The 20742-nt window shown below is 41.4% G+C and overlaps 1 protein-coding gene and 1 long non-coding RNA gene across 2 annotated transcripts in view; one reads left to right on the forward strand and one right to left on the reverse strand.

The window, feature by feature from the left end:
- Positions 1-2209: 2209 nt before the first annotated feature.
- The window catches only part of Cstf3 (cleavage stimulation factor subunit 3), an 87908-nt gene continuing 69375 nt past the window's right edge, over positions 2210-20742 (reverse strand). The window contains exons 14-21 of the mRNA XM_050146945.1: positions 14344-14487; positions 12901-13003; positions 8814-8883; positions 6947-7142; positions 4150-4303; positions 3452-3546; positions 3264-3324; positions 2210-2900 (exon numbers count right to left, since the gene is read on the reverse strand). Coding sequence (XP_050002902.1) covers positions 2698-2900; positions 3264-3324; positions 3452-3546; positions 4150-4303; positions 6947-7142; positions 8814-8883; positions 12901-13003; positions 14344-14487 — 1026 coding nt within the window. The 3' untranslated portion in view covers positions 2210-2697. The remainder of the gene's footprint in view (positions 2901-3263; positions 3325-3451; positions 3547-4149; positions 4304-6946; positions 7143-8813; positions 8884-12900; positions 13004-14343; positions 14488-20742) is intronic.
- On the forward strand, positions 4299-18868 carry LOC126504567 (uncharacterized). The gene is made up of 3 exons (XR_007592642.1): positions 4299-4894; positions 8407-8556; positions 18740-18868. It is a non-coding gene; the product is annotated as an uncharacterized lncRNA (long non-coding RNA).

Consider the following 20742-nt stretch of genomic DNA (forward strand, 5'->3'; position numbering starts at 1 on the left):
CCCCTGGTGTTCCTGAATGATACAGCAACTCCTCAGCTTCTGGAAACAGGCAGAAGCAGAGACCTGACAGTCTGAGGCAACTCCCAGCATTATCCACACTGCTAACAGGAGGAGGTAGTTTGTGTCCAAAGAAGGAATGAACAACAAACAAGAAACATACAGTGCCGAGAGAAGGTGTAGGGGTAAAAGTGTTGGCCAAACAAGTCCCAGATCTCAATAGGTAGAAGGAGGGAAGTAACTTCTGAGAAATTACGTTCTTACCTCAATGAGCACATGGTATATGTGTGCTGACCATATATGCACGTACCCCCCACACACACACACATCATATACACACATACATACATAATTAAATAAAGATTAGAGGGGAAAACATGCATTCATGAACAGAATATTATTCAGCCTTTAAAAAGAATGGATTTCTGATACATGCTGATATCAACCTTGAAAACATACAACCACCCGTGGAGGCATGCAGAAGCAGGAGGATCACCACAAATTCTAGGTCAGACCAGACTACATAGCGAGACCATCTCTCAATAAACAAATACAAAGAAAATGAAAGATAAAGGAAAATACTACAATAGAAAAGATATGCCAGACACAAAAGGCCAAATACTATATGATTCCACTTCTGTAAGTGTTCAAAATAAATGCATTTTAGAGACAGAGTATGGAATGGCAGTCACCGGGGCCAGGAGCCGGCATGTATCAGATGCTGAGGGGACTCAGCATAAATGATGAAATCAATCTGGACACTGAATATACCCATTGCCACTAAACTATATGCTCAGCATAGTACTAAATGGATTCACTGTAACGGTTTGGGGAAATTGTTTTGATTGTTGAGGGGATTTTTTTTTAAAATATTTATTTATTATGTATACAATATTCTGTCTGTGTGTATGCCTGAAGGCCAGAAGAGGGCACCAGACCTCATTACAGATGGTTGTGAGCCATCATGTGGTTGCTGGGAACTGAACTCAGGACCTTTGGAAGAGCAGGCAATACTCTTAACCACTGAGCCATCTCTCCAGCCCTCATATTTAAAATGCTTACTTTGTCCCCATTTTTGTTGTTTTGTTCTCTGAGATGGGGTGTCTCTGAAGCCCAGACTGCTTGTGCAGGCCCATGCTTGCTCCACCCTAATTCCCTTCAGGCCTGGATAACTTTGTCATTCATACAGGATGATCTTTAGCTCTTGGTCCTCCCACCTCCACCTCCCACATGCTAGATTACTACCATGTTAGCCAAGTACTCAAACTCGGAACGGCATCCCCAGCCCTTAATTAATCCCAGCAACCACATGGTGGCTCACAACCATCTGTAATGAGATCTGGCACCCTTTCTGGCCACAGGCAGAACACTGTATGCATAATAAATAGTCTTTTTTTTTTTTAAAGTATCAAAAGCCGGGCAGTGGTGGCGCACGCCTTTAATCCCAGCACTCGGGAGGCAGAGGCAGGCGGATCTCTGTGAGTTCGAGGCTAGACTGGTCTAAAAGAGCTAGTTCCAGGACAGGAACCAAAAGCTACGGAGAAACCCTGTTTCAAAGAATCCAAAAAATAAAAAAAAAATAATAAAAAAATAAAAAGTATCAAAAACCCAGAACAAAACAGGAAAGGACATATGTCTGAATACACAGAAAATGACTTTTCTCTCTTCTCTTCTTTTCTCTCTCTCTCTCTCTCTCTCTCTCTCTCTCTCTCTCTCTCTCTCTCTCTCTTTGTTTGTTTTGAGACAGGATTTCTCTATAGCTTTGGAGCCTGTCCTAGAACCCTGTAGACCAGGTTGGCCTCTGCCTCCCGAGGCGTGCGCCACCACCACCTGGCTAGAAAATGAGTTTTCAGTATTCTGTTAGCATTTAATGCAAATGGCATTAGATGAATAATATAGTATCCATAGCTATGATCATAAAATCAGAAGAAGAAGAAATATTGGGGAGATGGCCAGTGGCCTGAGGCCCTGAGCTTGGATCCCTAGTACCCAGATAAAAAGCTAGGCATGCCTCTACTTGCCTGTAACCCCAGCACTGGCAGACCCTAGGAACAAAAAGGCACGCTTCAGGTTCAGGGAGAAGGTGTCTGTCTCAGGGACTAAGAGTCAGAAGACAGCTGACGTTCTCCATTGGCTTCTGCGTGTGCACATGTGGGCTCTCCTCATATTCAAATGCGCACACACACACACACACACAAAGAAACAGGAGGCATGTTTTTGAGGTCCTTTATTTTTTCAAGGGACCTTTTTAAAAATTGTCAAACTACAAAACAGATGCCATATATTCTGCCATAAATAAAAACAAACAGGCAGGACTATGTAAGCAAACTGAGAACAACTGTTTTTCAGAAAATGTGAAAATATTCTGCAATCATAAGTCATCCAGTTTTTAAAATAAAACTGTGGAAAACTCACAAATCTTAAGTGGCACATACAAGCCACCCTTGAAGAGGAACACATTGTGTAAATTATGTAAAGCCCACCCTTTCTTAGAGGACAGGTCTTTCCTTATTCAAAATCCACACAGGCTTCTTTTCTGTTTCTCAAGAACCATATGATAGAGGCACCAATGACAATACAACTTTGTTTCCAAAAACATTGTAACAAAGCTTTGTTTCTTTAAAACATGACTTAAGAGGCAAAAAGGGAATCCTGGGTAAGAGTCTTTTCTCTCAGAGGCAGGTAGGTTTTGAAACTGTCTCATCGTATTCGCTTCTGCTGCCTCGCTCTGTAAATGTCGTGAACAGGGGGGACTACAGCTCCCTTTTCTTCATCTTCGTCTGAGTCCTCATTGGGTCTTTTAACAGCCTTGGTGAGCACAGCGCTGCTTTCCACTGGGCCGTTGCCTTCCACAGCCAGCTCCGGGGCCCCTCCAGTGATGATCCTCACAGCTTCCTCAACAGCTATTGGGATGGACAAAAGACAGGGCTGGGTGCTTGCAGGGACAAAAAGGACAGGGCTGGGTGCTCGCAGTGATGCTGCCATAGAAGAGGGCTCTGCTCGTTCCCTGGCCTATCAGCAAGCTTCACTGTCTGACTGCTACCACACAAGGTGTGTTAAAACTAAGACAGACCAGACAGTGCGCACCACAGCTAGGACTCCGTGACATTCTATCAGAATGTGCCCACACCACAGAAGGCTCAGTTTACTTCAGGTGTCACCGCACTTCTGCAGACTAGATAATTGGCTTTAGAGACCTCAGTGGAAGAGAACGATCCCTCCTCCTTGGGAAACCCCATACTGAAAATGGAGCTCCTATTACTCACTGTTTGGTATCTTGCATCTTCGGAAAATTTCCATCAGTTCATCCACTTGTACAAAAGGACCCTATTATGACATGAAGAAATTTAATCTCAGTTATCCGATGAATTGACTATTTTGTACTTCCCATTATACAAGAGAAAAAGCATAGAATTACTGTGGCCCACAGAATCAGTGTGCACAGTGAACAAACCTGGAAGCAGATAGGAGGAGGGAGCAGCTTCATTAGAACAACAGCTGCAGGAGGCACTGGGAACACTCCACCGGGGACCGGGTGTAAGCCTGGAGCTGAGAGAGAAGGCAGGCATGAAACAAGTGGCTGCTGTTTCTGCAGGAGAAAGCTGAAACCAAGCGACCTGCACACCTCCCTTGTCCCTGCTGCTTTCTTCTGAACACTGAAAAAGGGTTCTGGTGCCTTCCCCTACGACCAATTGAACTGGGCCAGCCAGGAAATGCAGGAAAAGAGACAGGTGGCTTCAGGTAAAGCAGGCCAGGGCTGAACTGAAGGACATTTTTGAGTTACACATTGCTTAAGGCCAGTTATTCAATAGCACATCGAATCCAAAGGGTCTTGTTCAAAGAGGGCCGCTAACCACCATCATTCACAACTACGGTCCAGAATAGCACGGCCACAGGGTTTCCAGTCGGCCAAGCAATCTGCACATCACCGCGTTTCTGAGCTGCGCTGGCACTGGACTACTAGAGTCCGCAGCACTCGGAGCTTGGTGAGTTTTTAAATTCTTAGCTCATCTGGCTCAACTATTACTGTCAAGTCACTTGTCACTGTGACCCTAGGTCTAATAATTAACCTACAGTGGAAAAGTTCAGGTCACCCCCCCACCCCCATTCAATTTAAATTAAACAAACCGAGTTCTCAGTACTGAGTCTTACGTGCTAAATGCCGTGGCTGAAACGGGATCATCTGCTGAGTGTCTGGCTTAGGGTACTCTGGTTTTCTGTCCACTTCATCTTTGAGAACAGGCACTATAGAAGGAGCTACAACTGGGTCTGGAATTATAGCTGCTAGCTTAGCACGGGAGACGTCCTGGAAATGCAGAGCAGAGGAACCCTGAACCTGAAAAGGGTCTTACAGAGGATTGTGCAACTCTATCGTCTCAGGTACAGCAAGAAAACCCAGGCTCTAAGCACAGGAAGTGTGGAGAAGGATAAGCAGGAAATCTCAGGATGATACAGACTGTTCAGTACTCAACAAGGGAAGCCATTGGCTTTGAAGGTTGCACTTTAAAAAGTTTAACTTTAACCCCAGCAAAGAATCACTGGACTGTCTCCAGGCAAAGTCCTTGCAGAACAGAGATAAACCTTTGTGGGAGGAGTTGTGGGAATGTGGCGCTGGCTGTCCTGGAACTCACTCTAGACCAGGCTGGCCTCAAATTTATAGATATCTACCTGGTTTGCCTCCTAAGTGCTGGGATTAAAGGTGTGCGCCACCACTGCCCAACAAGATTTAGATTTTGATACCTCCCTTCCATTGGAATTGGTTAACATTTCAGTTAAGAAGCCTGGATTAAGTGAAGTCTTGCTTCAGGAAAGCCAAGAGAAGGATTATCTGCACCTATACTGGCTAGTAATGCCCTGGGCATCCAGGCCAGGGAAGCTGAAACCCACTTTACCCTTGGTAAGCACCCCAGGGGGGTTGTCCATGCCCTGGGCTTCAGGCTGGAGAAGAAGTAACCCCTCTTTTATGACTGGTCAACAACATGACCTAACAGAGGCTGGGGAGCCAGGCCCCGATGAGCATGACCACTGAAGCTATACCACAAGTAGCACTTTGCTAATGTAGTGAACTTTCTTCTAAGAGCAGAGAAGAAGAGGAAGGTAACTAGCAGCTCCATTTGTCAGGTTGACTAGACTGTATTTAGGGCATCGCTAACACTCATGCCATGGGAGAGGACTGGGAGCCCACCCTCTGACTGTTCCAATATTAGCAGGACCCTCTCTAAGGTAGTTTAGAGGAGCTGTACAGTCACCTATTAACAAGTCCTATCAATTTCAGTCCTTCAAATCTGCTGACACAGTTGGTGACGTGGCTTTTATGTGAGCAAATCTAAATGAGAAGGCACAGTGAAATTGCTCGCTTTGGCACACAACTTACTATACCAAATACCATATGGCAAAGTGCTCTAGTTCTTCCCAAATATAGGCAGAAATGGAAATACAGGCTGCAAAGTTCATGATAAAAAGTAGTTCTAGTTGGAAAATTTCTTCTTCTTCTTCTTTTTTTTTTTTTTTTTTGACAGGATCTCATGTATCTCTGGCAGGCTGTCCTTGAATTTACAGAAATAAGAGAGAGACACACTGCCCATGTCTCTGGAATGTTGGAATAAAGCTATGCACCATCAAGCCTGGCAATTATTTGTCTGCCCCCAACATTGTTTTAAATTATTATTTATGCATGTGTATCATACATATAGGTGCACATGTGTTTGTCAGAGTTTAACTTGGAGGGGTTGGTTCTCTTTCCATCGCATGGGCTCCAGGGATTGAACTCAGGTCCTAGGCTCCATTACCCACTAACCACCATCTTGCTGTGTCTCTTTATTTTCATTAAACAACTGAAAACCACTTTTATCCTAGAAAAAATTGGTCTTTTCTAATAATTTTTAAAACTTTTTTTTTTCTACTGAGAAGTAAAGTAAAGGCAGGAGTTCTCTTTTTTTAACAGTGAGATGCAGGTTATTAGAAATCCTTTGATTCAGAATAGAATTATGGGGCTGGTGCAGAATTGGAGCTTTCATTTAGACCATTAGAAAAGGTCTAAAGCTAAATTATGTATAATTTTTCTCAACGTTTTTAGTCTGGTTCAGACTGAGAGTGAGACTCAGGCCAAAAGGGCGGTGAGGAAAAGAAGGATGGCCAAGGACATCCTATTGCTAGCTGATTTAAAGGGACCAGCCTCAGACTCACGGACAGACAGCTTTCCTGGGAGTTTCTTCCTTGACCTTTATTCATGCCAAGGGCACAAAAAGACCAAGACTGAAGAACCAATGGTATTTTCTACAAGGGCTATTTCTGAGGCTTCAGAAACATTTGGGTCCAGGGACTAAATTAGTTTTCTTATGGGTCAGTCATCTACGTAGATGAGGACCACTTTTAGAGAAGCCAGTCCCCCAGAGGCTGCTGGAGAAAGAAAGCTCAGGTCTCTCAAGGAACGTTGTACATTAGCAAGCTGTGGTTTTGCTTTGTTTGGATGGCCTAGATTGACCTCAAATTTACAACCCTCCACTCTTCCCATCCCAAATCCTTCCCAGGTTTGCGGTTATGAGTGCATGACCATGCCTGGCCACGTCCCTTCATGGTGTCTTGACAAAATATGCAACAGCAAATACATCTAGTTGACGATCCATCAAAAATATTCATCAGTTGATAAGAATTATTCAAAAAACAGACAGTACTAACGGTCACATTAAGACTTTTCTCCATTATCCATCAGACATAAGGCACGGACAGTTCCAGACACACAGTGAGAGCATTTACTCTCTCTATCTCAAACATTTAATTTTCAATTTTGTTATATTTGATATTCATAAACAATAAAATCATTGGGTTATTTTTGTCTTATTAAGTACCATAGTAAAGAACTGATCTCAGAATGAAAATAATCTATGAACTCTTAAAAAAACATTGGGCAAGTGGAGATATCAAATATATCTTGGTGCTAAGCACATACCTTATAGCCCAGTGCTTTGAGCTCACTTGCAGAACAAGGGTATAGATCCATGAACTTGTATCTGTCTACGAGTAAGGCTGTTTCTTTGCCTTCATACTCTTCTCTGAATGCGGTAAACCGTCTCTTTTCCACTTTGAGTATACTAGCTAAATCACCAATATTACTTTCAAAAGCTAAAAACCGAGCCCAGATTTCTCTGTAAGAAAGTAAATATAACCAATATTTAGTCATAAAGTTTGTTTTAAAATAAAGATTTCCTAATAATAGAATAATAGGATAAGTCAATGAATACTTGTCTTCATTAGGCTTAATAACTGTTATTCCCCCGCCATTTGAAAGCTTTAATTTTGCCTGAGTATTTGAAAGTCAAGTACAGACACAGTACTTTACTAAACTAAATATTTGGACATTCATGCCCTTTCCTGAGTTGGAGGCTATCTCTTTCTCTCTGTCTCATACACACACACACACACACACACACACACACACACACACAATCTTCTTATTTGAAGTAAAAAAGATATTACAGGGGCTGGAGAGATTGCTCAGAGGTTAAGAGCACTGCCTGCTCTTTCAGAGGTCCTGAGTTCAATTCCCAGCAACCACATGGTGGCTCATAGCCATCTATAATGAGATCTGGTGTCCCTTCTGGTCAGCAAGCATACATACAGATAGAGCACTGTATACATAATAAATAAATAAATCTTAAAAAAAAAAAAAGATATTACAGAGGATAAATTGTTGGTAGAAAAAGAACCTAGACAGAGTTCGATAACTTTTTCCTGTATAATGTGGCTTCATTATTTTACTTAGTGGCATAAATTATGTTGTAGAAGATTTTCTTCATCTAATGTATGAATAAACATATATTCCAAAATCTACTATGAGTCTATGATTGATTCACCGAGGACAAACTGTGTACATTGCTGTTTTAATGTGCTCAGATTACTTTAATGCCACAGGCACCTAAAGTAAGATACTGGGTACCTATAATGTAAGAGGAACTACAGAACTTCCACACTGCTAGACATGTTTATGATTCAGTAAGAAAATGAAAATTAGTAAGGTGCTGAGTCAAGATGCAAATCCTACTGTGTTGGCTGAGCCAATAGGCCACGTTGCCTCCCGCACAGTCAGAGCCACAGGAGGGATGGAACATGGAAAACTAGCTGTTGCAGGATATTTGATCGCACTTAAACTCCCAAACTGTTAGAGTTAACCTTAATCGGGGGTGTAGTCAGAAATAACAGACAGGAATTAGCCATAGAGAATTCAGAAATATAGATGGAGACGCATAGGAAAGAGAAAGGGAGACTTGGATTTTTCATGGTCTTTTTGATCTGGGAAGTGTGGAGAGAGGGTCAGCTAGTCATTCCTCTACTGCTTTCTTTCCTTTTTTTTTTTTTTTTAAATATTTATTTATTATGTATACAATATTCTGTCTTTGTGTATGTCTGCAGACCAGAAGAGGACACCAGACTTCATTACAGATGGTTGTGAGCCACCACGTGGTTGCCAGGAATTGAACTCAGGACCTTTGGAAGAGCAGGCAGTGCTCTTAACCACTGAGCCATCTCTCCAGCCCCTCCACTGCTTTCTTGATTGATCAGGTATTTATACCAATATCTGAGTTTTATTGGTAATAGGACAACTTAGATAAACATACCAATACAGAGGAGTCTTTGCTTTCCACTAAGGAGATACATTCCAGAATGCCAATATAGAAAGCTTTAGAAATATTAAAACAGAAAGATATATATAGTAAAATATTTAATAAATTAATTAGACAGAAAAGAAATTTCTCCTGAAATGCACACTCAAGTGCACAGTCCCACAGACTGGAGCTCACACATTTTGCAGGACTTACCCAGACTTCTCAGGAGGGAGACTTCCAGATGTTAAAACTCGTTCAAACAAAACTCGGGTATTATTGTCCTCTAGGATATTTAAAAAAAAATTAATGTTAAATCAAAGAAAGTTTTACAATTCAACAATTATTATTTTTTTAAATTATTACTTATTTATTATGTATACAATATTCTGTCTTGTGTGTATGGCTGAAGGCCAGAAGAGGGCACCAGGCCCCATTTACAGATGGTCACGAGCCACCATGTGGTTGCTGGGAATTGAACTCAGGACCTTTGGAAGAGCAGGCAATGCTCTTAACCTCTGAGCCATCTCTCCAGCCCCTCAACAATTATTTTTTAAAAGCAAAACAAAACTCCAAGCTTTATCTCAGCTAATTCTCACAAAAATCCAATGCAGAAAAACAACTTGTGACAACTGACTTCACAGAAGGAAATTTGGAGGTTGAAAATCACTGAGTTTGAGAGACTGGTAGAGAAAACCCTTATTTAATTCCACCACTCAGGAGGCAGAGGTGGAGTGATCTCTGTAGGTTCTAGGCCAGCCTGGTCTACACTGAGTTCAGGCCAGCCAAAGATATGTATTGAGACCCCTGTCTCAGACAAACAAACACCAACTATACCCAAGGAGTTGGACTCGGCTCACTGTTGTCGAGTAACAAGGCTGTTACCAGAAGCAAGATCTTTCCACCTGAAACAGAGCCCCGGTTTGCACGACAGTGCAATGCAAACTGTGATGTAGGAACCACAGGTCCTATTTGTCTTTCAAAATGAATTAGAATTACTTATCTGTTGACATAAGAGATAGTATGAAGGATGGCAAATTAGACACAATTTAGTTTCCTATTATTATTTCATCTCCTCGTAGAAGGGCAATAATATTTAGGTTGGGAGGTAGACATGTAAATAGTAAATGAATTAAAGAATTGTTGTTAGAAGCGGATTAAATTGTAAGTATCAGGAGTTCCTTGGTAAATTGAAAGCAGGACTTTTCTTGTAAATTCAAGGTCTATTTTTTTTAAAAATTTAAGAATCTAGCAGAATTTAATAACTGAATTGTACACTTAAAATGAATATATTCATTGTATCTAAATGATAATTCAATAACTTTTAAATCCAGTAGCATGATCAATTATAAATGTCTTAGCATAGCCACTTGATTTACTATCTGTCCATATGAAAGATAAGTCCATAAAGATTAAATATATTCATCCAAAGAAGATGGCATGAGGTCATATTCATGACTTCAAGGAACATAGTGTATTTTTAAATTTATTTATTTTTATTTTATGTGTGAGTACTTCTCCTGCATTTCTGTCTGCACCCCACTTGCACTCAATCCCCGTGGAAGCCAGGAAAGAGTGTTGGGTCCCTAAGACTGAAGCTGTCAGCCTCCACTGCCGAGTCTCACCGGGTGCTGAGACTGCAGGTCCTCTGCGAGAGCAGCCAGTGCTCTCAGCTGCTGAGCCATCTTTCCAGCCCCATATGTTTAAAAATCGTATTAAATCTTACATTTTATCCTTGCTTTAATCCAAGCTTTGTTTCAAACAACCCTTTTACTACCCCAAAACCTCCTCCCTGCTCACTACTTGCTGTGTAGTCTGGCTGCAAAGACGCTTTCTCTTCTCTTCATCTGGCTAACCATTGTTCATCTTCAAGACCCAGCTCACATGGCCGGGCAGTGGTGGTGCGCGCCTTTAATCCCAGCACTAGGGAGGCAGAGGCAGGGGGATCTCTGGGATTTCTAGGCCAGCCCGGTCTAAAGAGCTAGTTCCAGGACAGGCTCCAAAGCTACAGAGAAACCCTGCCTCAAAAAAACCAAAACCAAAACAGAATAAAAAAGACCCAGCTCACACACTTTTTGTGGACCCTCGGGATAGTGCTGCCCGCACAGTGGAATGCAGTGGAGTGTCATTCAAACTTCTGCTAGCCATACTAAGAGGGTAAGATTTATCTTAAGTAGTTAACCAAGCATATCCAAACTGTCTTTTCAACATGTAAACAATATGAAAATCACAATATTTTACATTCTTCTTATTTATTTTTTTGTTTGAATTAAGTCTTGGAATCTGGCACACACATCCTGCTTGGCTCAGGTACACTTCACCTGCTCAGTAACTTCAAACCACTCAGAACAACTCTAGAGCTGGAACTGTCATCTTCATGCCCCACAGTGCACCATTCAGACTCTGCTATAGTTACTGCTTCCCATATTCCACATATAAATCAAATACATGCAAGAACTTACTTGATCCTCTCAGTTTTATGAAAGGTATTCATTATTATAACCATGTTGTCAATGGAAAAACTATAGTTTTAAGTTTACATACCTAACCTCATATACAAGTAAATATAAATTGTCTTAAAAAAACTTTTATACAAGGTCAGTATTTTTATTTTTTAGATTTCTTTTGTGTGTATGACAGTTTTGCCTGTAAACATGTATATATACCATGTACATGCCTTTTAGATCCCCTAGTGCTGGAGTTACAGACAGCTACAAGCCACCACATCGTTGCTAGGAATCAAACCCAGGTCCTTCTCAAGAATAACAATAACTCTTAACTGCCAAGCCATTTCTCCAGCTGGCCTAGTTGTTGTTTTTCTTTTTCAAGAAGTTATATATCCTGAACTATCAATAATTTTTACAGAGACACACATGAGAGAGCTCAGTTGGTAGAATGCTTGATGTGATGGCTATTCTTGGTTGTCAACTTGATTACAAACCCAAGTGGCTGGGTGTACCCATTAGAAATTCTCTCTTCTTCTTTCTTCTTCTTCTTCTTCTTCTTCTTCTTCTTCTTCTTCTTCTTCTTCTTCTTCTTCTTCTTCTTCTTCTTCTTCTTCTTCTTCTTCTTCTTCCTTCTTCCTCTCTCCTCTCTCCTCTCTCTCTCTCTCTCTCTCTCTCTCTCTCTCTCTCTCTCTCTCTCTCTCTCTCNAGACAGGGTTTCTCTGTAGCTTTGGAGCCTGTCCTGGAACTAGCTCTTGTAGACTAGGCTGGCCTTGAACTCACTGAGATTCACTTGCCTCTGCTCCAGAGTGCACCACCTAGAAATACTTTCTTTAAGTGGGAAGACCTACTTTTAATTCAGATCTTTGAGGAAGATCCATCTTTAATCTGGGCCACATTTTATGGTGGCACACTATATTAAGGGCATGGAAGAAGGAAGCTTTCACTCCTTGCCTGCTTGTTCTTGCTGTTGTTGGGTAGTCCATTCCTTTGCTGACATTAGAGCCTACTTCTTCAGGATTCTGGCATATACAGAAGACTAGCTTAGACATCCAGTCACATGAACTTAACAATTACTGGATTATTGGACCTTCTCTTGTAGACAGGACCACAGTCTATAAATCATTCTAATCTCTCTCTCTCTCTCTCTCTCTCTCTCTCTCTCTCTCTCTCTCTCTCTCTCTCTCACACACACACACACACGTACATACTCCTTCTATAGTAGTTCTGTTCCTCTAGAGAACCCTGACTAATATATACATTTGCCTAGCATGCTGAAGACATTGGGCTCAATGCCAGTACCATAAATTAGGTATGGTAACAAACATGTAGGCACGTTGGATTTCTGTTAGCTCAAAGCTAAACTGGTTTACATATCAAGTTTAAGGCCAACTAGTGTTATATAGCAAGACCCTGTCTAAAAACTAAACTATTGAATTCATGGATATTTCCTAGATGCCTACCAAGTAGCTATTTCTGGTGTAATGTTGGAATTATAACACTTTAAGAAGAAAACAAACCAACCCAAACCCAAGGTACATAATTTCAGATTGTTTAATATTAAAAAACCATGGTAAGGACTAGAGAGATAGCCCAGGGGCTAAGGAAACTGGCTGCTTTTTCAAAGGACCTGGGTTTGGTTCCCAGCACCTGCATGGCAGCTGACATCAATCTGTAACTTCAGTTTTAGAGAATCCAATGCCCTCTTCTGACCTCTGAGGGCAATAGAGACCTGGGTACACAGACATAATGATAAAGAAAGACGCTTAAAAGAAATCCCACATTAGCTCAGACATAACATGCAGGCAAAACACAAAATAACATAAGTGAATCTTGAAAAGATTCTAGAATCAACTTACCATTGAGGTGAGAAAGATAGTCAATATAAGCCAAGACATATTCTGGAATGTCTCCATATTTCTTCAGTCCCAATTCAAAAATCTTAAAGGCAACAGATTTGTCCTAGAAGTAAAGACAGTACTGGTTTCCATGAAATGACAATGTATTAAAAAGAATATTAAGGCTACAGAATCTAGGCCGGGCGGTGGTGGCGCACGCCTTTAATCCCAGCACTCGGGAGGCAGAGGCAGGTGGATCTCTGTGAGTTCGAGGGCAGCCTGGTCTACAAAGGGAGTTTCAGGATAGGCTCCAAAGCTACAGAGAAACCCTGTCTCAAAAAACAAAAACAAAAACAAAAAAACAAAACAAAACAAAACAAACAAACAAACAAAAAAAAGACTACAGAATCTAATAGTTATAGTGGTGCACACCTATAATCCCAGCAGGAAAGACTAAGAGGCAGGAGAATTACTACACGCTCAAAGTCAGTGTAGCTTACATAGCAAGACATTTTCTCAAAATAAAAAACAAAACAAAAAAACCTCTCACAATATTTAAATACAAGATACAGAAGAGCTAAGATGGAAATTAAACTCATGCTATATAAAAACTCCCGAGCTAAATAAAAACCAAATAAGCGGTTAAGTTCAAGGTCAGTCTAGGGAATAAAGCAAGAACCTGTCCCTTTAAAAGGAGAAAAGAGAGAGAAATGAGAAAAGAAAGAGAGCTGGCGGTGTAGCTGGTGGTAGAGCATTTGTCTAGAATGCGCAGAGGCCTGAATTCAGCCCTCAGCACCACTATAAACAAAATAAAATAGCTAAGTAGCCAATGTCGGCATATTGTGTAAGACATATTCCAAGGCTAGCTGCCAGGTTGCATTGCATGTAATCCCAGCACTGTGGAAGTGGAAGCTGGAGGACCAAGAGTTTGAGACCAGCCTGAGATACTTAGTGATATGTGCCTCAAAAGAAAAACAAAACCCAAACAACCAAGGTGAGCTGGGAGGGGATCAGTGGTAGAACACTTGCTTGTCATGTATCAATTCTTGAGTTCAGGCTCCAGCAGGGACCCCCAGTTGCCCCCTCCCCACCCTCCAATTCTAGGTATAGAGCTTATCTAGGATGCATGAGGCCTTCTAGTATATAAACAATCAATAAAGAAACAAAGAAAAGAAATTAAAAATGTGGAGTTTAATAAGGCCTAAATTAGCAAGCAATTGAGCTGGATAATATCCCGCATAATTTAACACAGATAAACTTAAGACCGCCTTTAAAAAACAAAGCAATTAAACTTAATTACTTAAAGTGGGGCTTTTAGAGGTGGGGTCTTTGCTATGTAAATCTGGCAGGCCTGGAAGTCATTAAGATTGGCCTGCCTCCACTGCAGTGCTGGGATTAAAGAAAGATGCCCATCAGGACCGCTTTTCTTTTCATGAATGTGTACAGAAGCTCTAGCGCATTTACCTTACTACAGTAATACTCCATGAGTGCCGCAGTAACGTAGACATGATGGCGAGTTCTGGCATCCTCTCTTGCTTTTTTAAATATCATTCTTCCAGATTTGATACCTTCTGCTCTCCTTGCAAATTTCATATATTGGATATATACCTATGAGAAAAAAATTATTTGTATTCTACACATTAGGCAGAATATGGCTTGGTGGAAGAGTCGCCATGATGCTCCCACTCCAGACAGACGCAGGTTAAGATCCTCTCTGGTAAGCCAGCTCATGGGCTACACAGAATATTAGAAATGGGTTAGAACAATATGTAAGAGCTAGCCAATAAGAAACTGGACCTAGCCGGGCCAGGCAGTGTTTGAAAGAATACAGTTTCCGTGTAATTATTTCTGGGTATAAACTAGCCATGCGGGCGGCCGGGTGCCGGGGACGCAGCCCTGCCGCTCCTATTTCAACAGATGGCGCCCAGACGTGATGGGCTAAATCCACTTAAAAACCTGAGAGGGCTTAAAAAGGAGAGAGAGAGAATTTAAGACAGCTTTTTGCTGTTTCTGGGTTGCGTGCCGCAAAGAAATTGTCCTGACTCGGCAGCAGGAAAAAACTGGCTGTTTTAAAATGCCGGCTTTCTGGGCTGTGCCGCCATTGTGATCTCTGTCTGGCTCCGGCGGGAGACAGAGCTTATGAATGGAGCATTTGGATTAAAGTGCTACGATTTGTTTGATGGCAACTAGACTGCTGTGTGCCTAAAAGGGGGACATTGTGTGCCGCAGCTCAGAGGCACAAGCAGCTCCGCCATGCTAATGGTGCAATGTGCAAGGATCAGAGGCACGAGCGGCTCCGCCATGTTGGACTGGGCGGGGCCAGCATACAGTACCTGTTTTTGACCTAGGAATGTCACAGCTTAGATTCTTAAGCGCTTAGTGATTTAAAGGCGCAAAACAAAGTGCTCCTGGATAGTAAAAAAGTTACAGATTCACAATAAAACAGATTCAGACACTGTTGGATAAATGTACGTAGGCTTGGGAAAGAGAAGAAAAAGAATATAAAGAATAAAGTTAATGTCTTAAAAAGAAAAAGGGTAAAGTCTTTAAAGAGACAGAGTACAGAAGTACAGATAGTTATAGATTAAGAGAAATAAAGAAAAATAAGCCACGTAAAAATGGAAAATTCACAGAGAGTCTGGATTATGTACATTGTGTTTTCTTTAAAATTTTTGACTGTGAAGGAGCTAAGTACAGAGAGACATTTCATTATATGGGCTGCCAAGCTAAACCAAAATGGATTTCATGAGGGTATTATGATTTCAGAATTTGGGTCTAAGGATATGATGCTTTGGAGAGGGTCTTCTTTTGTTTTTGCAGAGGATGAGACCCTGTGGATTGCATCTATTCCGATTTGGTATGATAGACCACGCCCTCCTGAAAGGTTGCTGTGAACACCCTCAAAAAATTGCTTCGCTCAATTGCCAACTGAGATGAAACTAGCACACAGGTTATATCATGAACAACCTAATTAACGACGCCCCTATTCAGCAGGAAGCAGTTTGGAGAGAAAAAACTACGCCCATGTTCCCAAATATTGTTTATAAATGTTCTTTTACATTTAAAGGGGGATATGATATAGATATGAATAATTTGCATTGGTATGGATTTTATGGTCAATTTTGTTATATGTATATGTATTTTTGATCTTGATTAAGGTATTGTGATTGTGTAGTTCATTTAAAAATGTAATGTATAATTAGGAAATATAGGTTGTTAATGGATAATCATCGCTAATAGTTAAGCTTGTAGTCATGTTAGTTAGATTTTCTAGATATATAGAGATATATTTCAGTTAGATAGGCATTCTTCATATCTTTCAAAGACTGCAGAATATGGCATTTAAAATATTTTAATAACTTAGGACTTTTCATGACAAGGAGACACGTCTGCTCCTGGCAGCACCAGCTACTTCAAGAGGAAGATGGGCATCGAAGAGGATCCTTATGGAGTTGGATAGTCATTTGGGCAAGAAACTGCTCTTGCCTGGACTGTTGCATAAACTGGACACAGAGAACCCTCAGAGAGAGGACTGCTGAACTTGCCTAAAGGTGAGATGGTCTTTCGGGGTTCCTGATTCATGAAAGAGTCTGCGAGACATTCTGCAGGACACAGCAGAAAATGACTGAACTGTCTTTGAAATTTCCTGCTTCATGGAAATGTCTCTGGATACCATGGGCCTGTAGGCCGAAGATGGATGCCCCAACGGTACAGAGGAACTTTGGGTGACTGTCCAGGCAGCGAGATGTCTCTGTCATTTCTAGAGTTTTCTTATTTCTTGTTTACTTAGATAATATTATATCCTTCTGGAGTCTTTGATGGAGTTGAAGAATAAATAGTTATAGTTTTCCTTAGTTATGATAAGAGATAAAATAGATATAAATATTGTAACTGTAATTCTTACTTGATAACTGTTTTGTTATATGTAATTTTACTATGCTAAAGTTAAAGCCTTTCTTTTTTGTTTAAACGGAAAAAGGGGAAATGATGTGGGAATGATTTCTTACTAATAAAGAAACTGCCTTGGCCCATTTTATTGGATAGAAAATTAGGTAGGCGGAGTATACAGAAGAGAATTCTGGGAGAAAGAAGGTTAGAGGAGGAGTCGCCATGATGCTCCCACTCCAGACAGATGCAGGTTAAGATCCTCTCTGGTAAGCCAGCTCATGGGCTACACAGAATATTAGAAATGGGTTAGAACAATATGTAAGAGCTAGCCAATAAGAAACTGGACCTAGCCGGGCCAGGCAGTGTTTGAAAGAATACAGTTTCCGTGTAATTATTTCTGGGTATAAACTAGCCATGCGGGCGGCCAGGTGCCGGGACGCAGCCCTGCCGCTCCTAATTCAACAATATGGCCCTCATAGCATCTAGTACCAGAGAACTGAGTTCTATGCTGTTTCTAGTATAAGAAACTACAGGGTAGAATTATAAGTTACTTTTCCATAGGCATTGGGGATACATGCTAATTTTTATTGAGACATAATCTACATGACACAAAATTCTTTTTTTTGGTTTGTTTGTTTTGATTAGTTTTTCAAGACAGGGCTTCTCTGTATAGTCCTGGCTGTCCTAGAACTAGTTCTACAGACCAGGCTGGCCTCTAACTCACAAATCTGTCTGCTTCTGCCTCCCGAGCACTGGGATGAAAGGTGTGTGCCACCACCACCTGGCATGGTATCTGTTTTTTTTTTTTTTTTTTTTTTTTCAAGACAGGGTTTCTATGTCTATCCCTGGCTGTTCTGGAACTCGATCTGTAGATCACACTAGTCTCAAATTCAGAGATCCTCCTGTTTTTGCCTCCTGCGTGCTGGGATTAAAAGCGTGTGCCACCACTGCCCAGCTTGTTTTTTCTTATATCATCAGATGGTCATACAATAATACTACCAATTCTAGACTATATGAATTAAAGGAGAATTCAACCCCTATCAATATCAAAACAAGTAAACAATCAAACAAGGGCTGAGGGTATGGCTCAGTGGTAAAGGGGTTGCCTAGGTTTGACCACTAGCACCACAAAAAGAAAAATAAAATAAAATTTGGGATCTAGGAAAATGACTCAGTGGTATGTGTACTTGCTGCACAAAGATGAGGACCTGAGTTAGAATCTCCAGAACTCACATAAAACCTAGGAATTGCTGTACATGCCTGTAATCCAGTGTTGAGGGCAGGAACAGATGAACCCAGGAGCTTGCTGGCTAGTCAGCCAGCCTGACTCAAAAGGGGGGTTTCAGGTTCAGTGACTATCTCATAGGGATGAGGTGGAAGTCTAAGGAGGAACATACCTGATGCCAGCTTCTGGCCTCCACTCACATGAATATACACATATACCACATAGCCCCCCACCCTGCCCTAATTTCATAGTAGAGATCCCTTGGCTAGGTATATTCCCAGGTATTTTTTTTAATTGAGGCACCTGTGAGTGTCCATATTTCCCAGATTTCTTCCTCAGCATATCTGTTACTGGTATATAGGAAGGCTATTATTTTTGTATGTTAATTTTGTATCCTTCCACTTTGTTAAAAGTGTATCAGTTCTAAGTGTTTCTGGAGTCTCTAGGTCTCTTATGTGTAGGATCATACATAAGATTCTGTAGGTAAGGACACTTTTAACTTCTTCCTTTGTTAGTTTCAACCTTTTATTTGCTTCTTTTGTTTTGCTGCTCTAGCTAAGGCATCCAACACCATATTGAATAAAAGTGGAAAAAGGAGATCCTCTTGTCTGTTCTGTGACTGCAGTGGAAATGCTTTAAGCACTTCCATATCTATTATGATGTTTGTCATATATATGTTTGCTACATTAACGTGTTTCTGGGGTTGCAAAGATGGCTTAGTGGTTAAGGTGTCTGCCTCTCTTTCAGGACCTGACTATGGGTCTCAACACCACACTGGGTATCTCACAATCACTTTAACTCCAACTCAAATGGATCCAGTGCCCTCTTCTGGCCTCCCAGGTACCTACACTCGTGTGTGTGTGTGTGTGTGTGTGTGTGTGTGTGTGTATGTTTACACAAATACTTAAAATATGTAAGCAAAAAAATTTTTTTTTTTTTGGCTTTTCGAGACAGGGTTTCTCTGTGGTTTTGGAACCTGTCCTGGAACTAGCTCTTGTAGACCAGGCTGGTCTCGAACTCAGAGATCCGCCTGCCTCTGCCTCCTGAGTGCTGAGATTAAAGGCATGCGCCACCACCGCCCGGCTGCAAAAATGTTTCTTAAATTCCCAGTTTCTTAGGACTTTTACAATAAAGGACACTTGATTTGCTTCCTTTTTAAGGAAGTACTTATTTATTAGTGTGCATATGCAGACACATGCATGTGTGGAGGTCAGAGAACAACTGTGGGAGCCGGCTCTCTCCTGACACTGCAGGGCCAGGGGTCACAAGCTGTATGGCTTGGTGACAAGTGTCTGTACTCTCTGAGCCACCACCTCACTCACTGGCTGGCCCTGATCTCTCCTGCTCTTATCCACGCATTTTTCTTCTAATTTGTACTTTACTCTCACTTTGCTTCCTCAGTCACCATATAAATATTGACACTTTTACCTCTAGAACACTATAAACTACATCTCCTCAATCAGTTCCCCAGGGCCACTCTGTCCTAACAGGGAACAGACCGTCTTCTAATGCTGGTTCATACCAGGACTCTTAACCTGTTACTAAAGCTAGGGCATAAACTGCAGTGGACCTGAGTAAAATTAAACAAAAAAGGGGAAAAATAAGGAATAAAAATTGGAGGACACGCCAGGCGGTGGTGGCGCACGCCTTTAATCCCAGCACTCGGGAGGCAGAGGCAGGAGGATCTCTGTGAGTTCGAGACCAGCCTGGTCTACAAAAAAAAAAAAAAAAAATTGGAGAACACAATTGTGTGGTGATGGCACATGTTTTTAATCTCAGCTCTTGGGAGGCAGAGGCAGGTAGATCTCTGTGAAGCCAGCCTGGTCTACAGAGCAAGTTCCAGGACAGCCAGAGCTACATAATAAAACACTGTCTCAAAAAAAAAAAAAACCAATAATAATAATAATAATAATAATTAGAGGACACGAGTAGAGCATAGTGACATACACTTTTAAGCTCAACCCCCCCAGAGTCAAAGGCAGGCAGATCTCTGGAGTTTGTGGCCAGCATGGGCTACATAGCAAATTCAGGCCAACCAAGGGCTCACAGTAAGATATTATCTCTGGGGGAGGGGAGATATATCCACCAACCAATGAGCAAAACACATTAAAAAAAATACAAAACCAAAGTGCTGATGTTAAATGAGACATCCATCTATAGTAACTCTTATCCCCCAAGACTCAGAGAACATTATGGAAGAGGGGCAGAAAGAATATAAAAGTTGAGGGACATAGAAGCCAGGCTAGTGGCACATACCTTTAATCCCAGCATTTGGGAAGCAGAGGCAGGCAGATGTTCAAGATTAACCTAGTCTACATATTGAGTTCCAGGACAGCCAGGGATACATAGTAAGACCCTGCCTAAAAAAAAAAAACAAAGGGGAATGCTGCCTATAACTACCATTACCAGTACAGGATCAAATCAACACAAGCAGTCAGCATTTCAACAGGCAGAACCAACTGGACACAATGGGTTATTAATGTTACTAACAACAAAGAAGCCAGGTGCTGGTGCACACCTTTAATCCCAGCACTCGGGAGGTAGAGGCAGGTGGATCTCCATGAGTTTGAGGCCAGCCTGGTCTACAGTGTGAGTTCTAGGACAGGCTCCAAAGCTACAGAGAAACCCTGTCTCAAAAAACCAAAACAACAACAATAACAAAGAAAGAGAGGAGAGTCAGACAGAAGGGAAGGAGGAACAGGAAGGAAGGAAAAGGAAAGGAGAAGACACAAACGACAATAAGAAGCTGT

Source organism: Alexandromys fortis, unplaced genomic scaffold (assembly GCF_014885135.2).
Source record: "Alexandromys fortis isolate MF-2015 unplaced genomic scaffold, M_Fortis_MF-2015_v1.1 scaffold_12, whole genome shotgun sequence".
In the NCBI taxonomy this organism is placed as follows: Eukaryota; Metazoa; Chordata; class Mammalia; order Rodentia; family Cricetidae; genus Alexandromys; species Alexandromys fortis.